Source organism: Protopterus annectens, chromosome 3.part0 (genome assembly GCF_019279795.1).
Source record: "Protopterus annectens isolate FY-2018-M chromosome 3.part0, PAN1.0, whole genome shotgun sequence".
Taxonomy (NCBI): domain Eukaryota; kingdom Metazoa; phylum Chordata; order Ceratodontiformes; family Protopteridae; genus Protopterus; species Protopterus annectens.
This window is the reverse complement of record NC_056731.1, coordinates 317,975,579-317,995,933: the sequence shown is the minus strand read 5'-3', so window position 1 is coordinate 317,995,933 and position 20,355 is coordinate 317,975,579. Positions and strand designations below refer to the sequence as shown.

Below are 20,355 nucleotides of genomic sequence, written 5' to 3'. Positions count from 1 at the left end.
GTGACTAACCAGGCATCCTTGGCTAGCATAGGAAGAAGATGGACCATCAGAAAGGTGTTGAGAATTGATAGATCCAGAATAGGGCACCAAGACCTCTCTTTTCTCTGCATACCCTGAGACTGTAGTCTTGGTGGTCTGTTTCCCCTGGGTTTGGACTGAGAAGGCCTGAGAGGGACTGGAAAGGACCAATTTTTGAAGGCCAGTGCCTACTGAATCTAGGTGGCTGCACCTGTAAGAAATATTTGACTGTTTGCATAGATTTAGCTTATTCTTCCATCTTTTTAAGAACTTCTTCTGCTTTTGTGCCAAACAAACGCTCTTGATTTAATGGAGCATCTAGTAATTTTGCTTTGACATGGTCAGGCAAGACTTGTTCTTTTAGCCAAGCATGCCTTCTCAGTACAGACCCAGTGACAGCAGTCCTGCAAGATGCTTGTAAGGCATCAAACCAACTTTGCAAAATATGTTTACTAACTTGGTTTGCAGAATGCATTAACTCTTGTAAATCTTTATTTTCTGCACAATCTGGAAGCAACACCATTTTTTGTTTAATTAGCTCCATAATATGCTGCTGGTACTTCAACATGTGAAACTAGCAATTCAAAGCCCTGATGACAAGAGTTATCTTCTTACCCCATCTGTCTAAAGCTCTAGAATTCCTGTCTGAAGGGGTAGAGTTTTTGGCTGTAGTAGCCTTAATGCCTTTAGGTCCCTGGGAAATGGTCTCTGGATCCGCAGTAGGATTCTTAAAGAGAAAGCTATGAGAATCAGGTACTCTGTAGTACTTGTCAGGCTTTCTAGGAGCTGGTGGTAAGGTGTCAGGAGTAAGACTGGACTCCAAGAAGACATCATCTACAATATCCAGGACAGGGGGTATAGCTAGAGGCCTGTGCTGAGGCAAATCTAAAAATTCCCTGAATTTCTTTTTGGAGTGAGGACAGTCCTGGCATTCCCAGTGGAAATGCTCTCTTAAGGTATGTAAGGTTTCACCAAAAGAGAAATCCTCTGTAGGGGAGGCAGAGGGAATGGATTCCTCTGCATCTGAATCCTCATAGATAGATAAGAGTATGTCCTGGTAATCAGAAGGGTCAGAGTCATCAGAAGGAAATTCAATTCTGTCTTTTGTCAGGAGAAAGTTAAAAATATGTTTTGCTTATATAGCTTGTTTTTAAAGAGTACTTTAATTATGCATTAGTGCATGCAACATTTTAGCAACCCATTGTGTATTTTTTTAATGTTAAGTAAGTGTATAGAGTCATTGTGTAGTGATTTCCTAAATGTGTGGCAACCAATGAGAATGGATGGTAAAACATAAAGGAAGTGACATTTGTGAACTTTGTTTGTCTGATGAAATTTTAGACATTGTGAAACGAAAGCGCTAACCAGTTTTTGTTGCTTTATGTATTAAAGTGGTGCTTGCACCTTTTGAGTACTTGTATACAGTCTACAGTCGTTCTTCAAGCTGTTTCTACATTCGTTGACTGCCTTTGGGATTTTTTATTTGGTTTTGTGAGTTTTTGGCTCGTTTGACCTGTATATAACACTAAAGGGACTAAAAACATTTTAACTGCTTGTATCTTACTATCAATATATATATATATAACAGAAATTCCATTTTCTCAGTTTTTGTATTATCTTTTGTTTCTTCTCTTCCCACATATCCTTAGCTGCCATGCATTGTCGCCTCACAGCCAGAGGTTCTTCCGTTCGATTCTCAGCTGGAGCACCTTCTGTGTGGTGCCTGCATGTCCTCCCTGTGGTCAAGTGGCATTGGAAAGACATGCGTGAATGGGCGTTCCTTAGTTGAAGGTTGGGGGTCGGGCTGGCACCTTGGCACTGTAAAAATCAACTGCCAATCATTAGTGGACTGGAGTTCCTCTGTGGCGAACCCTAACTGGGAAAAGCCGAAAGAATAACAACTCCTAAATACTTAATTTTATCATGTCCTCATAAATACGGATATTGCTGAACCAGTTTGTATGTGGGTACATAATTTATCACTACTGCCTTTGTTTTAACTTCATTAATTTTGTAACCACAAGGGCCTTTTTAAGCTTAGCCATGGATAACAAATCTCTGACAACTTCTGGTACCCTTGATAAATGTAAGCAAGGGTTTGGGAAATGAAACAGTTACAGCTATGTCCATTAGAGACATGTGACAAACCACAGATGAATTTCCTGTTCCCCATCCAATTGTCCACGTCACACTTGAATTGGGTTAGGGAGAAACTCTGTTTCACATGGATGGGCAGCCTGTTCCAGAGAAGGTGTAGTCTCTGAGATACATACCTGTCTTTCCAGCAGGTCCTATTTATATCACAGGCAAGGTTTAAATCTTGAGAACAGGTAATTCTGGTGCTGTTTTGTTTTGCGGATATGCAGGAGGTCCATCAGGGAGGGGTCTGTCCAGGCCTTGTATGCCAGGCATTGATCTCCCCTTAACAGCATGTGGGAGACAGAATACAAGGGCCTTGAGATGGTGTGCACAGGACATGTTAATTGTTGTTTGTCTTTACGGCTTTTCCTGGTTAGGGGTCACCACAGCAGAACTTCAGTCAGCTAATGATTGGCAGCAGATTTTTATGGTGCAGAGTTGCCAGCCCGACGCCCAACCTTCAATGAAGGCATGCCCATTCACGCATGTCTTTCGAACGCCACTTGACCACGGGGAGGACATGCAGACTCCACACAGAAGGCACTCCAGCTGAGAATCTAACAGGAGAACCTCTTGCTGTGAGGCAACAATGCTACCGCTGCACCACCGAATGTCTTATATTCTTTTAGTAAGCAACTTCTGTGGACATTCCCAATTGTTGGATGTGCCTGGTTAGGTACATACCACAGGGGGTTGAATACAGTGGAACAATGATATCCTTGGAACTAGATGCTATATCTTTGTTTATAAATTGCACAACATAGAAGGATTTCCTCATTGCTATACACAGGTGATGGCCAAAGGTTAGATTACTGTACATGCATGTACCTAAGTCCCTGACTGCTGGGTCAGTTCTTAGGGGTGTGTTGTAAATATGATAGTTATCAGGGGTGGATGACTTCCAGAAGAATACTATTATCCATTTCTTTCCATTTAGATTTAGTCCATGGCTCTTCTATGTCAACGCTTCCTGGAGAACATTTGTGTCAGTGGGGGATTCCATGACTGCTCCTAATTTGCAGTCATCTGTAAATTTAGTCAGCCAGAGACCAATGACATTGGCTTTGACTTCAGAGAAGTAAATGCCAAAAATGAGTGATCCCAGTAGAAACTAACCTTTTGCTCACAGCACTCTATGGCAGAATCTGAGTGAGGTTTTCAAGTAGAGCCTTTTATAGGTAGGTACTAGACTAGCTGCCCTTGTGGACCATTTTAATCATGGTCAGTTTCCCTTAGTGAGAATCATACATTGCATTTCATGTTTGTGAGGTAAACATCTTGAGTATTATGCCAACTCCTAGCCCCCCAACATTGGCAGAGTATCCTACAATAAATTAACTAGTTTTAACTTAGAAAAATAATGATAGTGGTAAGCAATAGCAACAAGGACAATCAAAGAAATAATGATCATCACATGGATTTAATTTAGACACCACAAGGGCAAACAAAAGGTAACACAAATGTAGGCAAAACCAAAAATTAACAGCAAATATATTTTATAAATAACATGACACTAGATATTCACCTAAGAATAATTTTATCTAATATGGAAAATTACAGATGCCTCAGAGAAATAAACATTGACCAATGTATTTGAATCTATTAGGAAGAAGAGCAGCTTTTCCTTAATTTCCCACAGTTCTCTGCATTTCCCCTACGCATAGGGAGACAGCTGCAGGTAGGCACAGCCACTTTGCTAAAATCTTTCTCTCCAGCCACAGTCTCAAATTCTGGTAGCTCCTCCATCTTGCATCATTAAGGGATAGCAATACTTAGGAGCCTTTAACCTTTCAGCAGCAGTTCTGTATTCAATATGTAACAGTTTAAAGGTGAGGGAGGCAAGCAATAATGTTGCTTTTGCAATTACAAGTAACCAGACTACCTTCCATAATGAAATGATGCAATGTTTCCTGAGCACTGCTAAGACAAAAAAACAACAGATCTCAGTGAGGGTAGTTTATAAAACAGGTATGTGTTCATAGGTTCATAGGTTCATAGGTTTATACTAGGCTATCTGCCCTAAGGCATTTATAAGCCTAGCCCAAATTTTTGTGGCTTACGCCACCCCTTATATGAAAAAATACTGTGCCCATTAGTTTGTTGTGCCTCTGTCCAGCAGTGACACAGAGATGATTCCCGGGGTAAACCTACGATCTCCCATCCACAGGTCTAGATTTCTCTTGAACAGAGTCAGCGAGGTGCTCTGCCTCACATGGACCGGGATTTTATTCCACAGCATAGGGAGTCTCTGAGTGATAAATCTATCCCTCCAGCACGTCCTATTTATATCCGTGCTAAGGTTTAAGTCGCTTGCTCTAGTGGTTTTGGTGGATTTGGATTTTTGAGGTGGAGCATGTCCATTAATTCGGGTTGGACATGGCCTTGTATGTCAGGCACATGTCACCTCTGAGCAGGACGGTATGCGACTGAATAGAGCTGGAGTTTCTTCAATCTGGCAGCATATGACAGATTTTGGAGTCCCTTTATCCTTTTAGTGAGGAACTTTTGGGGTCTCTCCAATTGCTGCAGATGTCGGGTGAGATACATCCTGAATGGGGCATTGTACTCGATCATTGGTCTGATAAGTGAAGAGTACAGGGGAACAATGACCTCACTAGATCTGGATGTGAATCCCTTCATGATCAGGTGGGCAATGTAGAAGGTCTTTCTAACCACTTTAGCAACGTGAGTGTCAAAAGAAAGGCCACTGTCAACCTGGGTCCCCAGGTCCCTGATAACCTCTTCTGTGCTTAGTGGATTGCCACCTATATGGTAGCTTGGGGTTACCTTGTTTTTCCCGAAGGGTATGACTATACATTTTTTGGCGTTTAACTTCAGGCCATGGCTCTGGCACCAGCTATCTGTTTCCGTGAGTCCCTTCTGAAGGATATCCGTGTCCGATGCACTTTCTTCTGAGAGGAACTGAGTGCTACAGCAGGGCACGCATACTGTAACTGAGGTAAGAGAAGAATGATATCAGTGGCTCTCCAAACTAACTAAATAAGGGTCATGACTTTGTATCTGAGATGCCAATGCTTTAGGACACTGTCAACACATATTTCAGCAGAGGGTTTGAAAGATGAGACAAGCTCTGACTAGACAACCAGGTCTCTAAACTGTTCCATCTGAACTAACTCAGTGTTATGAGATTCATGTTGTGCAAACCAGCTTCTCATAATCTCTTGGTGAAATGTAATGTATTTATTCTGTAACAGTTTACTATGAGTTTGTTAGCAAGGAGACATAACTGGGGCTTGCTGAAATGGAGTTGCAGGCCATTTCAAATCCTATCTCTACAGAATCCTGATTTCAACTCTACTAACATGTCAGTGTAACAAAATGGGAACCTTAGAGGTCACACAGCAAACTGAAAAAGAACATGAAGAATGGACCTGGCCACAATACTGAACCTTGGAGGACTCGGATCTAAAAGTTCTGACAGTGGAGTGAAAGGTGCTTATAACCACTTGAAATACTTGGAACAGTCAAGTAGTCTGAAAACCACTGTATGGGTCCGTTGAGAAAGTCAGACTTTGTAAGCCTGGTTGTGAGAAGAGCATGATCAACCAATCTGTCAAGATCATGCTGACACCAGCTAACTGGCCCCTTTTATTGTTCAACAAGATGTGTTCAGTTACACAACAGACAATAGTATGAGTACAAAACAATTCATGAAATTCATACTGAGCAAGGACTGGCAGATCATATTGTTAATGTAATCTAGAATCTGGGAATACACAAGTGTTGAAATATGCTGCCAGTTATATTAAGATTTGTAATGGGTCTGTAATTATGGGGGAAATGCACACAGACACCTTAACTAGTAGGAAGACAATCACATGCTTTAAGTATGGAGGGTTGATCCCTATGATGAATGACTGGTTAAAAATATGGACTTGGCTTTGAGATAACTGGGATCAACAGAAGGAAGGAAGGATGAATAATTATAGTCTTTGAGCTGCCCCTTACTGTCAAGTTCATAAAAACCTTCTTTTTTATCTCCCTGTAGCAGAAGAGTTGAAGCAAAGTGACATACTGGTTACCAAACAGGGGCGAGAGAACTCCTTTTTAAAATATTTTTTTGAAATTGTATATACCGGAACAAATACATTAACGTAATAAAACAAATAAGTATTTACACAACTGTCTACACCTATATTTGCTATAGATATATATATATATATATATATATATATATATATATATATATATATATACACACATATACATATATATATATATATATATATATATATATACACACACACATATATATATATATATATATACACACACACATATATATATATATATATATATATATATATATATATATATATATATATATATATATTACTAAAATTCTCTGAATAGGCAAACAGTATAAACTGATCATAGAACATCAATTAAAATTTCTCTGTCGATACGTTCACTTTTATCTAGCAATTATATACTGTAGTTATTTTCTATATTTTAATCTTAAAAAGAGATATTTCTTTATGATACACAACAGATACAGTATTTATAAATTCTGTAAATGGAGGTGTAACCCCATTTTCTAATTCTTTGTAGTCATTTTTCTAGTTATTGTTAATAAGCTCCAGAGAAGTGAGAACTGAGACCTGTATACACATCCAGGCATTGCAGCATTAAACAATACCAAATGTTTAGTTAATATAAATGTATCAGACCACAATACGTGCAAGAAACATTGATTTCGTTCACAAAAGGTTGTAGAGCTTTGCAATCATAAACCACATGTTAAGAATCTGCTATAATTAAGTATTTACACCTTCAAAAAGCACTGTATTCTTTTGGATATATAATTTCAATTCTATACATAGTAATGAATGATCTGTTTATCTGTTAAAGATGAGGTAGTTTTTGATGATATTAAACTCATTTTATATCTACTGCAATTAAAGCTGAGCCACTCATTTGGAGATCATAACCCCGATTCTATACATAATGTATTATTAATTATTTTATATATTTTGAATTAATATGATCTCCACATCACTTGTTCAGAAAATCAAGAATGAGTGGAACTTCTTTAATTATATATAACATTAAATCAACTTTAGAGATTAAAATCTGTCTACTGATTATTTGTTTGAAAAGTCAGTTTTTTAGATCCAAAGGGTATTTACCTACTAAATAGTCTATGATAAGCATATCTCTCAACACATGACTCCAAAAGATCAAATCCTTAATTTTTAAGCTTAATGTATACATTCTGGTATGAATGTTGTCGGGAACAATGTGAAACACCATGCTTTTATCTTCAAGCATATATATATATATATATATATATATATATGTATACATATATACATATATTAAATATGTTATTTATATTAGCAGAATCTGTTAGATTATTGCTGTTTTAAACAAATATTTATTTAACAGACACTTCATATTGCTATTATAAGCTATATAGTGATATATTTTCTTTATTTAATCAAATGGTTTCATGTAGTTTTTCCTAACTGCTAAATAATCAGAATTTATTCATAAAAGTACTGTTTTGATAAAGGAAGTTACAGCACAAATTTTTAAATAAGGAAGTCCTGTTCTATCATGTTTCCATTCTCTTACATGCTGTCCCACAGCTATTCTAGGTTTACAGAACTGCCATAAGAACTTCAAACACATTTCATTAAATTGCTTGACGTGTACTTTAGCAGTTATCTACATAATGTATAGTATTTGGATAAAATAACCATTTTGGCTAAAATCAACCCATCTTCCATAGGTTCATAGGTTCATAGGTTCATACTAGGCTATCTGCCCTAGGGCATTTATAAGCCTAGCCAGAGTGTGTTTGGCTTTCGCCACCCATTTAAAATTAATTTTGCTATGCCCTTTTTTGAGGTTAGTATACTGTGCCTCTGTCTAACTAACAGTGACACAGAAGTGATACCTAGGGTAAACCAACGATCTCCCATCCACTCATCAAGATTCCTCTTGAGGAGAGTCAGTGAGGGACTCTGCCTAACCTGGACTGGGATTTTATTCCAGAGTGAAGGGAGCCTCTAGGTTATGAATCTGTCCCTCCAGCATGTCCTATTTATTTCAGTGCTGAGGTTCAAGTCTCTCGAGCGCGTAGCTTGATGGGATTTGGATTTTCTGAGGTGCAGCATGTCCATTAATTCCGGGTTGGACATGGTTTTATACGTCAGGCACAGATCGCCTCTGAGCAGGCGGTATGCCACTGAATAGAGCTGGAGTTTCTTTAACCGGGCAGCATATGGCATCTGTTTGAGCCCTTTGATCCTCTTGGTGAGGTATTTTGTGGTCTTTCCAGTTGCTGCACGTGTCTGGTAAGGTACATCCCAAAAGGGGCATTGTACTCAATTATGGGCCTGATGAGGGATGAGTAAAGAGGCATGATGACCTCCCCTGATCTAGATGTGAATCCCTTCATGATTAGGTGGGCTATATAAAATGTTTTTCTAATCACTTTGGCCACGTGGTTGTCAAATGAAAGATTGCTATCAACTTGGGTCCCCAGGTCCCTAATTACTTCTTCTGTACTTAATGGATTACCACCTATGTGGTAATTTGTGGGCACTTTGTTTTTGCCAAAGGGGATGACTATACACTTTTTGGCGTTTAGCTTGAGGCCATGGCTCTGGCACCAGTTGTCTGTTTCTATGAGGCCCTTTTGGAGGATGCTTGTGTCGGCTGGAGAGTCGATTATGGCGCCCAGTTTGCAGTCATCTGAGAACTTGGTCAGCCCCAGTCCTTCCGTGTTGGCCTTTGCCTCCGAGAAATATATACCGAACAAGAGAGGTCCCAGGACTGAGCCTTGTGGGACGCCACTTGCAACTGGTTTGGAGTCTGACATGGCTCCAGCAATTCTAACCATGTGGGTTCTGTCCTTGAGCTAGTTTGCAACCCATCTAGTGACATAGGGGTTTATATTTAAGCTGGTGAGCTTATCTATAATGCCCGAGTGGTGTATTGTATCGAAGGCTTTTGTGAGGTTCAGGTAGGCTGTGTGGACCACATTCCCCTCGTCAATGGCCTTGGTGACTGTTTCAAAGAAATCGACCAGGTTTAAGAGGCAGGATCTGCACTTAACAAAGCCGAACTGGGTAGGATTCAGTGTCTGTAGGTCCCCAATATCTTTATTTATGACGTCCATGATGATCCTTTCCATAGCTTTGCAGACCAAGCTAGTCAGGCTTATGGGGCGATAGTTTCCAGGATCCATTGAGGCACCACCTTTGTGGAGAGGGACCACTGTTGCTGTACGCCACTCTTTGGGTACATATCCTGTAGTAAGGCTGAGATTGAACAGTAGTTTTATGTTTGGGTTTAGCTTTTCTTGGAGTTCATGTAGGACACAGCCCGGGACACCGTCTTGTCCCTTTAATGCTGTGTTTTTTGCTTTGGAGAGGGCGGCTCTTACCTGAGCATCTGGGATGTCAGGGGGGCATCACTCTGCTGGAATAGATATTTGCCCTTTTAGTGGGGAGGGGGGGAGAAGTTTGCGCTGAACCTGTCAGCTAGGATGTTGCCAATGTCTGTGGGTTTGGTGTATTATTTGTCATTTTGGACTAATTCTGTGCATATCTGGGAATTCCCACCCAGGTTCCTAACATAACTAAAGAAAGCCTTGTGATTATCCTTAGTGTCCTGTGCAATTTTTCTCTCAAAGCTGGCCTTAGACGATTTTATGAGTGCCCGTAGTTTGTTGCTAATACTGATCAGAGATGCCTTCCCTTTTTGGGATTTTGCTCTATCATGTAGTAGCTTCCTCCTTCTATTGTATAGTTTGTTTATGGCTGGGGTCCACCAGACAGGACGTCTGCCTTTGGAGGATTGGGTCTTTGTTTTATTTGGGTTTGCATGATCCATGCATTCCTGAAGGTGTTCATAGAATGCGTTTATAAAGGATTCTGAGGTCTGGGTCGTATTTTCCACAGGCCCGGGGGCTTTGAAGGATTCCACCTTGGTTTTGAGGAGTGTGAAATTTGCTTTAGAGAAGTTTTTCACTGTGGTTTTAGAAAATAATAATTTACTCCTTTTATTTATTATTGCTTTAACATTATTGTGATGATGTGAGGTATTGCCAGCAATGCCAGGAGAAGTAGGGCAGTGGATGTGTAACATATGCCAGCATAGCTAGCTGGAGTTTTGTAAAGAATTATACGCCATTTGTATATCAAACTGATTTGTACAGGTGCTTGTGTTGAAAATGTATTTGTAAAGTTACTTGTGTTGAAAAATGTATCAAAAGTGGGTCCTGCTGAACAGAAAAGAAATACATCTGTATGTCGGATTGTATTGTAACTGTGGAAACGAATACATTGTAACAGAGGATACTGGAAGAGAAGAGGTTAATCTCAGTCCAGCTAACTTTGAAAAATAGTTTGAAATTAAATTACTTGGTATAAGCCAAAAAGACTATTTCACGGGTCTCAATGCAGCCAGAGACAAAGCGTCTGCACTAGGAAGCCTTCTGTATTGTCCTTGGGGTTGTACTAATTGCTACTCTAAAGGGTGGAAGTTTGAAATTGTTTGATAACTTCCAGATGCTATAACACATCTTAGCAAAGCTCTACCCGTGCGTACAGCAACATATATGCGCAAGATTCTGGTTCAGTTTCTACTTAAAGGAGACCAGAAGTCAGATGACCAAACATATGTGACGTCATTCTGTAATTCAGACCAAAAATGATGTTTTAGTACCAGATGATGAGACAGAAGTCTCAGAGCAGTCTGTTTTTTGGAAATGACAAGATCATGCACCACCTTCAGCTTGCCTTGCTTTAGTAAGTAACTAGGGAATAGTCAATCTTTAGATCAGTCAGGAAATATAGTGAGATTAGGTAAGTACTGTTTTTCTGTATCTGTGTGAATCTATTTATCTGTGTTATTTTAATTTTTCCTGTGATTGAAACTGTGGTGTTTATTGTAAATAGTCATTTTCTTTTATTATTTATTAAATATATTTAAACTTTTTATTGTGGCTGGTCCTTTAGAGAATACTTTAACCTTTAAGAGTACTTATATCTACTTGGTGACACTGTGGCCACTCCTGAAAGGCTTACTGCATTGTTCAAACACTGCATGCTGTGGGACAACAGGTTATAGCGCTCATTCCTGTCAGACACAATAAGCTGCAAGCAGCTTGGGAGGGACTCTTCAAAGTGGTAAGGAAGGTCAGTGACGTTAACTACATGGTAAACCTGTTAGGCAGGAGGCAAGGACACAGATTGTGCCATATTAACATGACAAAGTCTTACTATGATAGGGAGGCCCTTGCACTGAGTATTTGCAGTGGATGAAAGAAGTCTGAGGGGAATCTGGTGACTGATCTCCTCAGTGAGGCTCGGAGTGACACCTCAGTGGAAGGGGTAGCAATGTCCCAGCAGTGTTACAGGAGTTTGGGGACATATTCACTGGGAAACCTGGGTGTACCCACATGGTGCAGTACCATGTGGATGCAATACCCCAAAGACTTATGAAGCAGTCCCCTTACAGAGTGCCTGAGCAAGTCTGACAGGCTCTGAGGGATGAGATGCAAGAAATATTGGAACTGGGGTAATCCAGGTGTACAGCAGTCCTTGGGCCTCCCCAGTGCTGCTGGTATGAAAAAAATGGTAGCACCAGGTTTTATGTGGACTACAGGAAACTAAATAGACAGAGTGAGATGCTTACCCCATGCCTAGGATAGATGAAGCCTTACAGCAGCTGGGTGGGGTTAAGTATCTGACCACTATTGATCTGACCAATGGCTACAGGCAGGTGCCCTTGACACCAACAACTTGTCAGAGGTCTGACCAAGGGCTACTGGCAGGTGCCCTTGACACCAACAGCTTGTCAGAGGTCAGTCTTTGTGACTCCTTTTGGATTATGTGAGTTCACAAAGATGATCTTTTGAATGAAAAATGTCCCAGTGACCTTCCAGAGGCTGGTAGATTGCATCCTAGCAGGAGCAGGAGATAATCTCCTTGCTTACCTGGATGATATTGTCATCTACAGCCATTCCTGGCAAGAGCACTTTCAGCATGTCAGGGAGGCCCTGGGTAGACTGAAAAGGGCAGGGTTGACCATTACACCCAGTATGTGTCATGTGGGTATGGGAGAATTCTCCTACCTGGGACACAGAGTGGGGAGTGATAAGATCAGGCCAGAGCCTGTTAAAGTGAAAGCTATTCAGGCGTGGCCTTCCTGTTACCAAAAAGCAGGTGAGGGCATTCTTGGGGACAGCAAGGTACTATAGAAAGTTCATTCCCAATTATAGTATAATAGATGCTCCCCTCAAAGACCGGACTAGGAAAAACAGGCCAGATAAGGTAGTGTGGACTCTAGCCTGCAAGCAGGTATTCCAAAAGCTTAAAGGGACTTTGGGTGGACCTCCTGTGTTAGTCAGTCCAGATTACAGCAACGAATTTGTTGTGCAGCTGAATACTTCCAACCATGGGGTGGGGGCTGCACTCAACTAGGTTTCCTCTGAGGGACAAGAGCACCCAGTTGCATTTCTCAGTCGTAGACTCTAACCTTGGGAGGAATATTATGCAGCAAAAGACAAAAGAATGCCTAGCCATAGTATGGGCATTGCAGAAACTTCAAACCTATCGGTATGGAAGGAAATTGACTGTATTTACAGAAGTCAATCCCGTAACATGGCTACATTGAGTCAGCCAGGAAAATTCCAAGTTACTAAGGTGGAGCCTAGGGTTGCAGGCATATTACATGATGGTGCAGCACCACTGTGGGGTCAGCAATGCCAATGCAGATGGACTCTCAAAACAGGGTTAATGTGTTCCAAGACAGGCTCATGTCCCTCAAGCCACATTTCTAAATGCCCAGAAGTGGGGCATCACAATTGTTTAAAATCATTTTATAATCCAGAGTTACTTCTTCTTCTTTTTTTGGCTTTTCCTGGTTAGGGGTCGCCACAGCGGATCATCTGTCTGCTCATGATTGGCCGTGGAGTTTTATGGTGTCGAGTTGCCAGCCCGGCGCCCAACCTTCCACAGAAGGCAAACACATGCACACACTCACACCTAGGGCCAATTTAGAGTGTCCAATTCGCCTACTGCATGTCTTTGGGATGTGGAAGGAAACCGGAGCACCCGGAGGAAACCCACGCGACCACAGGGAGGACATGCAGACTCCGCACAGAAGGCACCCCAGCTGAGAATCGAACTGGAGAACCTCTTGCTGTGAGGTGGCAATGCTAACCACTGCACCACCGTGGCTGCCTATAATCCAGAGTTACTATTTCTTTACAATTGCATGTAAGAGTAACCCCTAAATACTTAATCTCTTTAATATCCCATTTAAACTCATTATTAGTTGCAATCAAATAATTTAGCTCTTTGTTAATTAATAAGGTTTTTGTTTTATTCTGATCAAATTTAAGACCTGGCATCAGTTCAAAATATTTTAATATTTTTATATTTATTAGTGGAAATCTTTGCATTTATAATATTTTAGATATATAAAACCAGTTTACTGAATCAAAGACTTTTTCTGGATCCAGACAAATTAGATAATTCTCATTTATTGTTATTAGCTTAATATCTCACTTTGTTTGCCTATTTAATATATAACCAGTGTGGTCTTTCTCTATTAATGTAGGTCATATATTTGTAATCTACTGGCAAGAATTTGGTATAAATATTTTATAATCAAAATTCATTAATGCTATAGGTCTATAAGAAGAGCATAGAGATGGGATGTGGATGACATATTCGTCCTTTGGGCAGGCACCGTGAAGCAGTTGCTGTCATTTGTACAATATCTAGAAGACAGCATCACCTTTGTGAAGTTCACGATTCAATCTTCTAGTGATGGGAATGATTTTAGATTTGAAGGTTTATAAGGATGCCACTGGGAATTTCCAGACAAAAGTTTATAGGAAACCCTGCTGGAGGATGCAGGATAGCATGCACCCACAACACATTTTTATGAATATAATTAAAGGTCAGTCATTAAGAATGTTTAAGTTGTGTACAAATAATGATGATTATGAACAGGAGTTGAATGGCTTATACTTCTAGTTTAAAGCACGTGGCTATCCACTGATGGATATAAACCTAGCAGTGGCTGATATACGAACCAGAGGGAGACCTTGGTTTGGACCTAGAGTTCAGAGGGATGGTATGGTACCCTCCACTTCTTCCTCCCATTCGTTGCTTAGGACAGGTTCTGATTATCCTAGGGTAATATTGAAGTACTACAATGATATATGAAGGATCTGTGGGGTAATTAGGAGAAATTGGAGGATTCTCCAAACTGGCAATGACGTAAGAAGGATTGTTGGAGAGGCACCAGTGTCTTAGAAATGGTCTGAATCTAAAACAAATGTTATGTAGGGATGTATGTCCTTATTCATTCTGTCAGGTTTTGTGGGGTTGCATAGAATGGGTACCTACCCATGCAGAAGCTGTAGGGGATGTCAATATGTTGATATATCGAACTGTTTTCAACACCCGGTGACTAAAAGAATGTATAAACCTTGACTATATGCAAATTGCTGTAAGAATGTGGTGTATTTTGCCAAGTGCTTACATTGTGACTCATTCTATGTGGGAAAAATGAACCGAATGTTAAAGCAGTGAATTCTACAGCATACGAGTGATGTGCGGTTGATGGCTAAAGACAATGCACTAGCTCAACACATTAAAACTCATCCTGGACACTCTTTTGCCCAGCTCCATCAGCTATCTTACTGTTTGTTTCTCCACTTCTACTCCGTCCCCTCTCAAAACTGTTCACTAACATATATGGAACTACATCGGGCCTAACTTTTTCAAGTCCAGTGTTGTGTAATAAGAGCTATAAATGGTCTATCTGAAAAATACAATTCAGAGACTTACTTCCTACTGATGTACATAACTAAGCCAGCGGGCTGTGAAGATGATTAGACTGCCACAGCTGACTTAGCGTAAAACCTCTGCTTTAGTGAATTTAGTTGTCACTTGTCACTAGTTTTGGCTTTCTTAGTTGGGGCCTTCACCCTCCATCCTCCTTTTTACCTGTTTAAAAAAACTGAAACACCACACAGTGAGGCCAGTAGGAAACAGAAGACTTGAGTGGCCTTCACACTACACACCATCGACTGTGACAATATTGGCTGAAGGATGAGAGGACACAAATCAGTTACACTGTAAGCATGAAAAGAGGATATGCATATTGGGGCACACACATACCTCTGTGTGGGCACACATAATATAATGGAAGAAAGCCAGCAAAGCAGCTCTCTAAAGGCACAAATCACTGAAGATGTAAATGAGTGGACATAATGTGGCACATGTTAATGTGTATCACAGCTATGGAAGACAAATTAGTAATACATTTTTGTCTGAACTTATATGTCACTTCTTAATTTCAAAATCTATATGTATATTACCTTTTTTGTCAAGATAAATAGCAAAATGCATTACATCTGGGGTATATGTTATCTAGAACAGAAGGAATATCCAGGTACACAGTGGTGGCGGGGGACAGTAGAACAAAGGCAAACAGGAGGAGAATGGCCGAACCAACACTGACTATGCAACTTACCCCATTGGACAGAGTGCAGGGCAGCAAATAATGCTGAGGGCAAGAAGACACACTGGGAATACTAAGGACAGCAAGTAAAAAACATTATTCATACAATGCTGACAAGTGCAGAACAGTCTGCCGACTGTATAGGTTTTATCAGGTTACACCTACACATTATTATTATCATTATTATTATTATTATTATTACTATTATTATTACTATTATTATTACTTGAACTGCCTGAGAAGGTGCTGAACAGTACAAGCTAACTTCAGATGTACTTCAAATCATACATTCACTTGAATTAGAACCATAAAATAAATCAACACTGCAAAGCAATGGCCTGATGATTCATTATTGATAAAACAGATCCCCTTGGTTACTGCTTTGCTAGGCTGTAGAAAGGGTTATAAGTAATGAGTAGAATGCAGAATGTTTAGAAACATCCATTATGTTTTTTATTATTGCATGTCTATAAACATTTTACACCCAATTTCTTAATTTGACAGGTCACCCAAATAAAGCCTGCAGATAGCATATGCTGGAAATTGCTTCACTGGCAAAAAACTCTCGGTAGTATAAGCTTCACTCCACCAGAAGTGCAATAAGCTTTACTGTACCAAGTGCCTCTTAATGCATAACACAGTGATGCACCTCTCTGTTTTTTTCAGCGGTCCACAAAATAATTTCTGACTACTGCACATACCCCCTTGCTTACACTGTAATAAAGGAACTGAGCAATGTTCATTGTTTCTGTCCATTTGGGTAACAAATCCACAGAGATGCTAGAAGTAATGGGTTCTACCACATGCTTGTCCTCTACCTTCTATCTGCAACCACAAAATATTGCAGCTATAACTTTCACATGGAGCTGCTCAGCTGATAGGTCCAGTTTCACAAATATTACCAAATCAGGATGGCTGAAGTCTGTCTGTAACACAACATTTTCTTGTAGCAGTATTTTAGGCAGTGAGTCCTTTCAATTTTTGCCCTGTTGTTACTAGTACTCTTGCACTCTTCTAATTACTGACCTGGTGAATTCAGACCTGCCTTCCATCTACCAAAAACGCTACTTTCCACAACTTGATACGCCATCTAATTCCTTTTCGCCATCTAATTCCTTTTTTTTACTGTCTTCTGTCTGCAACATCTTATCCCTACCCATGCCTTAATATGCAGCTTTTCAGTTCCTCTTGTGATCCTCTCTGTACCCATATTTCTTTCTCCCCCCCCCCTCTCTCTTTCTCTCTCATTACTAAGGTACACTTCACCTTCCCATTGTTTATTCTTTACCCTTATCATTCAGAACTCCACTTATCCATGGATACTTCTATAGTCTCCAAACCACCTTTTAAAATTTCCATTGACCTATGAATGTAAGAACCATCAATTTTCTAACAACATTGCCACTCTAGGAATGCTGTGTTGATTACAACCATTATTATTAGTACACAAAAACTAAAAAACAGGAATAGTTACCATCAAATATATTGTTTTGAACACTTTCCCATGGTTGAACAGATTACTGTTCAAGTGTGATTTTTCAGAGTTTTGTTACAACACATATGTTGTATTCAACATCTCAATGCATTGCTACAATGGCGTTTTTAATATGAGAAGAAATAAAAAAAAATCTGTATTGAAGCAACATAAGATTATAACGAGTTTCTGATTTTTGGGGCATTTCAAAAATTCTTACTCTGCTTGTCAAAAAGGCTAATAGGTAATGTTAAATTTTTTCAGCTTTACTTTTTGTCAAACATGAAATCAGGGATATTAAGGAAGGTACATTTCTGAAAAACCTGTTTCTATAAAAAAAGAATAATGTACTTTAGAACAAAAACAGTTTGAGAGAATACTTTGATAGCAGCCATAAATCTTTTACCTGGCAAAGTATTCAGCCATACACAAAGAAAGCAGACAAGCAGCATATAAAAAACGAGCCAGCAAAATCTGCCGTGTAGAAGAAAGACCCAAAATTAAATAAGTAGAGCCAATATTCAAAGTCTTAAACATTTGCTGTTCTTACATAACTGTGCCATTTAGAATGTCTGGTACTCATTAAAACACGTATGACCTTCAGATCATTATAGCAAGCTGTCTGTTCTACCTAAAGTACACCAAATTCCGAATAACAATCCAGAAGTGAATTAATGAACAAGCTGTGCAAGGTATAAAGGGTGCTTTCGTTTGAGGTTAGTTAGTATCATGTGCAGCATGTGTGAGTTATTGATAGTGACAATTCATAGCAGAATTCAATCCCCAAGGGTGTGCCATTTTAGGCAACTGTTGTTTTGCTGTATGCAAAGTGCCATGTTACAAGTATGCAACTGATTCACAGGAAGTACTAAAACTGAAAGTGCTAGCAGCCTTTCCAGACACACTCAACAACTGGAACCCCCACAGAGATACCTTACTAAAAGGATACAAGGCCTAAACAATATGTCCTACATGGACCTACTCAAATCTCTTTCACTATATTCAGTATCCTACAGGCTGCTAAGAGGTGACCTGTGTCTGGCAGACAAGGCATCCTCTGACCCATTACTGATGGATTTACTGCATATCATTAAGTCAAATGACATCAGAAATACTTGGTATAGGGATCTAAATCTCTTCTGCAACATCACCGTAATGGTTAGGAGAGGACAGGTACATCTAGCAACGGGCACTGCTGCTGTGAACAGACTACCCATTCACACAAAACAAAGTTCATTCCTGTCCATATTCAATAGCCTGTAAGGACAACTAGCCTAATACTTAGCTATGAACCAAATGGTAGTGTACATGAATAAATGTTCAGCATATGAGATGAAGCAGGAGTCAGATATATAGACAGTATTCAAAGAAATATGGTAGTACAAGTGTTACCTGAAGTAGTACAAGGGCCACATGTGGTAGTACAAGTGCCACATGTAGTAGTACAAGTGTCATAAGGGGAAAACAATGCAGCATTAAATTAATAATAAAAATAATGAAATAAAATATACAGACAATGGTAATGGTATCCTACCATAGATACTCAGCAGAACTAACTCAGAATGAAACTGGTGAAGTAAGAGCTGTGAGGTAGCACACTAACTGCTGTGGCACTGTGCAGTCTTACATGCACAGTGAGCTGTAAATAAATTAGGTAACTTAATCTATGAAGAAAGCAGAGTGAAATGGCAATGTCATCATGTTCAGTCCCAATAACTATTCACTAGTAATAAGGAAAAAAATCACAATATTCAAACACTTTCAATAGTTTTCTCTTACCTCTCATAACCTGAACATTTCTACTGATGGTTGCTTATGATCTCACAAAAAGTCATGCATCAATAATAAATGTCCAACTACAGGTACCTGAAAGTGTGACAGATTTGGGTCTGTGGTCAAGTATATCCTAATACTTTCACATAGTTTGTATTTCAGGCAAAGGCACCTGGCAAAGTGTGCCAAATAAGGAAGTTTTTACCTGTGATGCATGCAGTGTGATCTGGTCTCTGTCCTGTGATTGGTCAGTTGTTAATGATGGGGGTGGAGGTGCTCTGCGCTTCTTTACATCAGACTGTACTAATACATGAGAGATGTTCCCAAGTGAACGTGATGTTGTCAAAGTGCTAGTCCGTGAATTTGCTGAAGGAGAGCTAGGAGCTGTTGAGAAACCCTGTAGTTATAAATATAAAAAGTGTTACTTCAAGATTATATTTTATTTTCACTTAAACCAGAAATCATTAGCATGCGAAAGGCAAGACCAATACAGAAATAATTTAAACTATGAATTTACTGTGAAAGAATACATTTTTTCTCTACATAGCACAGAAAACAAATGTAAATATTTTAGTTTGCCCTTTTAAGATATCAGCACTAGGTGCATTCCTCTCAATTGTTCATAATTTTGCAAAATGTCCAGATTTTTTACTCTTAAGTTTGGCCCTTTCCTCATAAAATTTGTGGGGTTTTTTTGGCAAATCATTGAAGATTGAAATTACTAAATAATGACAGACATATAAGTTTTAGACTCCACAACGTTCAGAAAATACTCAGTAATGCAAACATTGTTATTTATCAACTTTCTAACTTAAAAGATCAACATTTAAACTTTATCCCTGCTTTTTGGCCTTTGTCCATCATTATTTTTGTCTTTGAACAGAATTCTTGAGCTTATAGGTTGATAGTTATGGCTACATGTGACAGATCATGAATGATCTATGATGAGGCATGATTTCAAGGAGTTATAAGATCTATTAACAATTTTCTGGAGTTAAGTATATCCATTCATACCATAAGAATGAAAAATATGGGTGAGTCTCACAAAAATAAATAAAGAAAGAAAGAAAGAAAAAAAGAAAGAAAAGAAGCAAATGTATATGCGGTTATCAGACAGGCACACTCAAATCAGTGTATCTGACCTTGCAAACTGAAAAAGGCCATTGTGATAGAGAACGGTAATCTTTATGAATGGCACTGAATATGCAGAATGACAGTAGAGTAGCTTTATATTGGAGGATACCTTATAAAACTTATACGGCATCTTTGGGTAATAGTAACAGTCAACAAAAATCAAGCAGTTAAGTTCCTGTATTCAGTAATGCACTGATTCAGCTGTCTGTTAGGATTAAAGAAAAAAAAAACTAAAAAAAAAATTTAGAATACCTGCAGCATACATCTTAACCACTTAGCACAAGAATTCTGGACAAAGC

At 39.3% G+C, this 20,355-nt stretch overlaps 1 protein-coding gene across 3 annotated transcripts in view; it reads right to left on the bottom strand.

Annotated features, from left to right (window-relative positions):
- Nucleotides 1-20,355, bottom strand: part of COBL (cordon-bleu WH2 repeat protein) — a 1,839,636-nt gene that overhangs the window by 577,630 nt on the left and 1,241,651 nt on the right. For all 3 annotated transcript variants that reach the window (XM_044064790.1, XM_044064791.1, XM_044064793.1), the window contains one exon: nt 19,128-19,319. In XM_044064790.1, the coding sequence (XP_043920725.1) occupies nt 19,128-19,319 (192 nt within the window). The remainder of the gene's footprint in view (nt 1-19,127; nt 19,320-20,355) is intronic.